Below are 7,783 nucleotides of genomic sequence, written 5' to 3'. Positions count from 1 at the left end.
CATATATTATCAATTTATATCTGTATCTTTAGAATATGACAAATTATAAGTAAAAAAGTGATTTCATAAAGTACATTCATCCTGAAGACACCATTTCATTTCAAATTCCTGAGGTACACTTGAATAAAAGGCAGTGAGTTCATATATCCAGTATCTCAATATTAACATTTTATCGGACAGTTATAAGAATCAAAGGCGGAGAACGAATGACTTCAGACAAAATGGATGTGGAGAACATGCGCCTTGCTTGTGGATCGTACCTGCCACCTCTCAATAGGAAGTGTTTTGTTCTCCATATTGTGTTATTAGTCGGGCATTCATGAAATGGTAAAGCAGTTATTATAACCCTAAAAACCATTCTTTTGTGAAATTACCCCCTCTACCACCTACCAAATAAATGGTAAACCAGTTAAAAAATCATTTATTTAAGATCAAACATACATATGTATTGTGAAGACCTTCACACAATTTCAGTAGAAACATCTAACGTAGACTTGACTCAAAAAAGGATAAAATTTTTCCGGAATTTGTTGCAGCATTTGTCATATTTGTGACAACTTTTCGTTGTAGTATTTCTGAACCACACTGTTCTAAATTCCACTACGAAGAGAAGCTCTTAGAAAAAATGATAAGACTTGAAATTTCTGTGGAAGCTATGAAAAAGGAAATTGAAGATTCTCGGAACCAAGTAACGACAAATCTTGGCAATCTGCAGACAGAAAGAAGCACATGGGAGGAAACATTGCTGACCATGAAAGACGCAAGCATTACAGCATTAGACACTGCTATTCAAGAGACAAAAACACAAGTTCAAGAGGAACTAAACGTACTAGCGACTGAGAAAGAAAGATGGAATAAAGAACTAAAGGGTTTGTTCCATTTTTCCAATCAACTTGTATTTACGTCTATAGAACATGTGCTTGGCATGTTATGAAAATGACATCAAAACCTTAAGGTTTTATCATTTTTTAAAAGTTGTAAAGGTAATTGATTTAAAAAATGTTCATTTTACTTCGAGGCGGGCAGAGCACTATTCTAATATTTGTTACGTCTGCGTATTTGATCTAAAAGAAGCAGCTTAATTGGTGTGGTGCATATTTGTTAATTATGTGAATTTATGAGATAAAGGAAAATGTAATTAAAGAGTAATTCAAACTGATAAAACGTATGTGCCATACAGGACCATATTTTGAAAAAAGATCATCGAATTAAGCTATTTAGTTATCTAAAATTTAACAATTTGACGCGGTAAAATGATAACTGTAAGTATTCTGAATGTTAAATATTGTGCTTAGAATTAAGTTTTTTCAATGAAATTGCACTAACATAAAACTGCATGTTCAATTAGGATATTACAAGAAAACTTAAAATCCAAATATGTCCGTTACATTTGTCTTTTAGGAATATCATATTTTTCAAGTTGTGCACAACGTTCTTTCGGACATCCAACAATTTGGCCCATTTTACTTTCGGTAAAGTTTGCGATAACTTATGGTTTGGAGTATTTGCACTTTATTTTCATGGATGCGATAGAATAAGTTATATTGTATTATAATTACCATTTAAGATACCACTAAATGCGCATTTAATCGCCTACGCCCGTCTATAGATATCTAGCAATGGAGTGATTAAATGTGTTTTGTTGCATTATCGCTGATCGTCGTGTGCGTTATGTTGTGTGTATATTCTGTTTAGCTATGTTATGTGTATATTCTGTTTAGCTATGGGAATGTTGTTCAATAAAACAAATGTAAGGTAAAAACATAAAATAATTAAACTATCAACATAGTAATCTGGGCCGATTTCACCCCCTTAACACGGTCCGTATCTTTTGAAGGTCAACAGTGACATTAAACAATATCGTAAGTTCTAATCCTAACAAAGTTACAACATGTTTATTTCCTAGCCTAACTGGAATCAAATGTTCCTTGAGCAGTAGTAATTTACAAATGATAGTAATTTTGTTCTTACAGTATAATATGATGTTTTCAATTTAATAACGCTCAACAACTATTTATTAATTTTATGGTGTTTTCAATGTAGTAACACTTTACAAATACATGTATGTAAAACTTTTATTCTTACACTCAAAATTGTTTTCAATACAATAATACTTTACAAATTTGTATCATTCTTACAGGAAAAGGCTGTTTCCAATATAATAACACTTAACAAATATTTATAAATTTTGTTCTTACAGAGAGCGTGAAAATACCAGAGGTCGTTATATTCTCTGCTCGACGTCCCAAACATACCACACCAACAAGCGGACAAACAGTGATTTTCACAGAGATCATCTTAAATAAAGGCGACGCATGCAACAAAGAGAATGGTGTATTTACCGCTCCTTATACTGGCGTTTATACATTTCATGTACAATTCTGTATGTATGCTGGACAGTATGTTGATTTTGCCTTTATGGCCAATGACAAGCCATTTAAGATATCACGGATCCAAAGATACAGTAGCAGTTATTTTTCCTGCTACAGCTTTGATGCCATGACCATTGTAAATAAGAATGAAACTGTGAAAATTAAGATAATATTTAGCTCTAGTTCAGGAACAACATTGGGTGAGAGCGATAGTAATTACTGGAACACATTCTCTGGTCGTTTTATTCAAGCGATTTAGAAGAACATTGAATTTAACAGCAACAATAAAGCCATTAACATTAAACAATACATGTATAATTTTCACATGTTTTACTAAGAATACGCAATTCATATTTGAAATATTGTTCCTGGCATTTTAAATTGATTAAAGATATATTTGCAATTATCATGTTTAGTAAGAAGTATCAAAATGATTACACATTTTTGTAACAAATTCAAACTTTTCAAATATCTTAATACGTTAATAATAGTTGGGGTTTATCCTTGGTATCACTTCTAAAACTATTTTCTGGTACGATTTACCGTCAGTATGAAGTGTCAGGTTGGTATCCTTATACGCGCTTATAAATTGCGCCTCAAAGACAAAGCTAGATATTAACCTTTACCCTGTTACATTTCTAAAATGGACAGCTTTGGGCAGTACCACTTATCGACTGAATGGCGACCAGTGCAGATCATGATCTTGGTCTGCACTGGTTGCAAAAGCAAAATCACTTACTTCTCTTTAAACGCTCACAATATCATTCTTTGTAATATGGCTGCCATGTAATTCCTCTTTTCGGTAATTGTTTTCTCCAATATCTGTCAATGGTTTGAGTACTTATTAAAGCTACCCGCCCACAGTTTAGGTGAAATCTTTTAACATGTTCGTTTCCACAAGCTTTGACTTAGAATGTATATATGACTCTAAAAATGATAATGTGAGTGAAAATAAAAGTTACATATTGGTACAAATGCAAGAAGAAAGTAAATTTCTGCATTAGTTCAAAAGCGTTGCCACGGTTTACTATCTTCTGTGCACTATTTTGGTTACTTATAAAAATATCTTGCAAAAAAGTTATGTCAATACGTTTATACCACTAGTCACTAGTATCATTTAAAAGTGCTGATAACCAGGGCTATAACTTCAACTATTGATGAGATTTGCTGTAATAAAGATGTGTTTATAAAGCAGAAGAGACATTGTTATACTTTTTAAAACTGTTTCAGATTTTTGAGCTTTTTTATAATCATTATTTCTGGACATATCATAGAACATAAAATGTCCGGTACTTTAGATAGACCCTTTTCAGTAGCCTTGACACTCATACAGTTTTGTCTGACAAATAATTATATTGTAGTAACTGAATAGGCTTTAAAGTAGTTATATCGGATTTGGTTGTAGGCATGTAACATCGATTTAATAAAAACATTTCCATTATCTGCAAATTGCAGCGGCTATAATATTGTATTTACTTGAAGTTTTGTAAATGTTTACTCAGAACTTATTGGTTTATAAAACATTCCAAATTCTTTGTAAATAGATTCATTTGTAAATTTTGATGTATCATTAATGATGTAAATAAAGTTGCATATTCTTGATCATAATGTATATTATTAATTACTGGGTTTGTTATTGACTCTCTACGGAAATATGTAGGGTCAGTATGCTTTATAGAGGGCGAGGCGAAGCTGTAATAATATGTTTTATCGACCACTTAATTACTTCTCCCGGGCAAGTAGGATAGCTCCCTCATTCATTGAATAGTCAACCTAAAAAATGAAACGTTAAATCATAATTAAAGAAGAAATGTTTTGCTTTAATTCAACAACAAAATTTATTAATGAACAACAAAAGGCAAATATCACAGCCGTTCTTTTCTGCTGAACACCAAAGTCTTCCCTTAGCTAAAAAATATATGTAACACCGCTTAACATAATCTGAATCTATATTACTTTTACTTTATCGTCATTTTTATATCGAAAATGCAAATTTCCGCCGTTCTCATGTAGGATCACCCACTGACCCTCTATAGAAATATAGAGGGCAACCACGTGACACTACTCAACCAATGAAAGGGCTAGAATCTGGTGGGAGGTAAAACAAATATATATATTTACTCTAATGTAATTAGATGTACAGATTGGAAGGATTTTTATTTCTGCCTATTGATAGGAACATACATTTCGCTCGTTGGATTTATAACTAAGCTCATGAATCTTATCATCTACAGATTTGAGATGAAAAAGATGAAATGTCACAGGAAAAGCACATATTATGTTTTAACATCTTCTTGGGTTTTTTTTTTTAAAGTTTTTTTTCCAGTTAGCACACAGAAAAATGCTTGAGGAAGAATGTGTACCCACTCTGTAAATATTTTGTCTAACTAGTTTTACACCCTCATGGTCAGAGAAAAGATTCTGACAAGTCTTGAATTAAATGGGAGCCTCGTTTAACCGGTTTAGGTCACTGAATTCCAAAGAACTGATCCCGCCTTGCATGCGCAACGAGTGCAGAACCTTACATTAGTTAAGAAATTTTCACATAAGGATACCATCAAGCTGGTTTAGAAAAGGTTGGTGGTTCTTCCCGGGTGCCTGCCTGCGCCTGTGTGATTGCCCGAAGTGGAATATTGGGTCGTCTTCTACCATTTAATGCTGGATAGTCATCATATGACCTGACTGTAATTGTATTGGATTGACTTGAAACTCAACACAAACTCAACAAATATTTGCTTTTTTTTCTTCAAAATTTTGCCCCTCTTTTCGACATTATTGTTTATTCAATTAACTTCCTTTAGTAACAAGTAGCGTTGCTGTTCTCTGAAAGCTCTTGTCTTATGTGAAATCTTATGATACTAGAAATAATTAATACAAATCAAATCTTGAAAACTTCATAAGATGCTGTAATTAACACAAATTACTGTAAGATATAAGAATAACATTTGCTGTGAAAATAAAGTAGATTTTAAGTTTTTGTTCTCTATAGATGATGCAGTTGAAAAAAAAGAGGAAAAAATGTTACAGAGTTTGCTAGAAAAAGTTCTGTAATTCTGCAGATGCTGAATAAATTTCTCTACATTTTATAGAAATGCTTATAAAAGAAGATTGACAGTTAATAGTGTTAATATTGTATTGTTTTCTTTTAATTCTATCATGTTAAGACATTTGTACATTAAATGTACCATATTACAGTTTTGCACATTCCATATGTGTTTTAACATTCATTTTGTGTATACATCATAATTGTAACTATAACAGCAATATATATTTTTCTACATATTAAAAATCTTTATATGAATGTGTATCGTTTGCTTCTGTAAACACAAGTTGGATAAACTTGTTAGATAAAGATGTTTTGTCCAGAAATGAAAAAGATTATGCCCTAGTCATACTTGAAGAAATGACAACTTTTTAGCTCACCAGAGCCAAAGGCTCAGGGTGAGCTATTCTGGTCACTCACCGTCCGGCGTCCGTAAACTTTTACTTTAAACGACATCTCCTCATAAACCGCTAGGCCAATTTCATCCAAACTTCACAGGAATGTTCCTTGGGTGAAGCTCTACAAAATTTTTTCAAAGAATTGAATTCCATGCAGAACTCTGGTTGCCATGGCAACCGAAATGAAAAACTTTAAAATCTTCTTCTCAAAAACCAGAAGCCTTAGAGCTTAGATATTTGGTGTGAAGCATTGCCTAGTGAACCTCTACCAAGTTTGTTAAAATCATGACCCCGGGGTCAATTTTGACCCTGCCCCAGGGGTCACTTGATTTTACATAGGAAATCTTAAAAAATGTTCTTCTCAAAAACCAGAAGCCCTAGAGCTTAGATATTTGACATGTAGCATTGCCTAGTGGACCTCTACTAAAGTTGTTCAAATCATGACCCCGCCCCAGGGATCACTTGATTTTACATAGATTTCTATAGGAAATTCTTCAAAAATTAAAAAAAAACAAAAAACAGAAGGCCTAGAGCTTTGATATTTGGCATGTAGCATTACCTAGTGGACCTCTGCATAATCTGTTTAAATCATGACCCCCAGGGTCAAAATTGACCCCCCCCGCCCCAGGGGTCACTTGATTTTACATAGGAAAATCTTCAAAAAAATTCTAAAAATAAACCAGAAGACCTAGAGCTTAGATATTTCACATGTAGCATTGCCTAGTAGACCTCTACAAAATTTGTTCAAATCATGACCCCCGGGGTCAAATTGACCCCCGCCCCAAGGGGTTACTTGATTGTACATAAAAAAAACTTCAAAATTTTCTAAAAATAAACCAGAGGGTCTAGAGCTTAGATATTTGACATGTAGCATTGCCTAGTGGACCTCTACAAAATTTGTTCAAATCATGACCCCCGGGGTCAAATTGACCCCGCCCCATGGGGTTACTTGATTGTACATAGAAAAATCTTCAAAATTTTCTAAAAATAAACCAGAAGGCCTAGAGCTTAGATATTTGACATGTAGCATTGCCTAGTGGATCTCTACAAAATTTGTTCAATCTTGACCCCACCAGCGTCAAATTGACCCCGCCCCAGGGGTTACTTGATTGTACATAGGGAAATCTTCATAAATTTGCTAAAAATAAACCAGAAGGCCTAGATCTTAGATATTTGGTTTGTAACATTGCCTAGTAGACTTCTACAAACTTTGTTCAAATCATGACCCCCGGGGTAAAATTGGCCACGCCCCAGGGGTTACTTGATTGTACATCGGAAAATCTTCCAAAAACATTCTAAAAATCATCAGTTTGACATTTGAAACATGTAGCTCATATTACTCAGGTGAGCGATCCAAGGTCATCATGACCCTCTTGTTAAAGGTTATGATCGGCTACGACTAGAAATCGCAAGCAATTGAAGACAAGTTTTGCCACAGGACCGGTTGGTCTTAGAGCCAGTTGTATTACTAGAAATAATGTCAGAACCTTGAATTAATTCTAACATATAGTTTTGTTGATAATTTATAACCTTTAGTTACTTGTGTGATATAGGAAAACAGTCCTCAAAAGAAACCAACGCCAACCTCTGAAAATTAAGGGCAGCTTCCTTTAGATTTTCATTAAACGAAGTATTGCTTATTTATCTAAAACAAAATCAATTAAACGAAATAAAAGTATCATTTCTTTATTCACGTGCATATATTTCATAATAAAGCAGTTCAAATAATTTTGTATAAATTTTGTTAAAAAATCATCTATGTTCTGTATTATGACACCTATGTTCTGAATTTTGATACCCGGATGCTTTTTGGCAAAGAAGTTATCCTACCAGTACTAGCTAGAAATCTTAATTATATTTTTTTCTTATATTCAAAGCAAACATTTATGACATAGTATACCAATAGTAGAACAATACAGCATACTGTATGGTCCACAGTAACACGTAATGGACTTAATTCAGAATTCCAG

General features: G+C 33.3%; 1 protein-coding gene across 1 annotated transcript; it reads left to right on the top strand.

Moving 5' to 3' along the window:
- The first annotated feature begins 625 nt into the window (after nucleotides 1-625).
- Nucleotides 626-2,631, top strand: LOC128553890 (uncharacterized). The gene is made up of 2 exons (XM_053535089.1): nucleotides 626-869; nucleotides 2,201-2,631. Exons 1-2 carry the CDS (start codon nucleotides 626-628, stop codon nucleotides 2,629-2,631), a joined length of 675 nt encoding a protein of 224 aa, XP_053391064.1.
- Nucleotides 2,632-7,783: the final 5,152 nt, after the last annotated feature.

The sequence above is a fragment of the Mercenaria mercenaria genome, unplaced genomic scaffold (assembly GCF_021730395.1).
Source record: "Mercenaria mercenaria strain notata unplaced genomic scaffold, MADL_Memer_1 contig_4451, whole genome shotgun sequence".
In the NCBI taxonomy this organism is placed as follows: Eukaryota; Metazoa; Mollusca; class Bivalvia; order Venerida; family Veneridae; genus Mercenaria; species Mercenaria mercenaria.
This window is presented reverse-complemented; position numbering and strand designations above follow the sequence as displayed.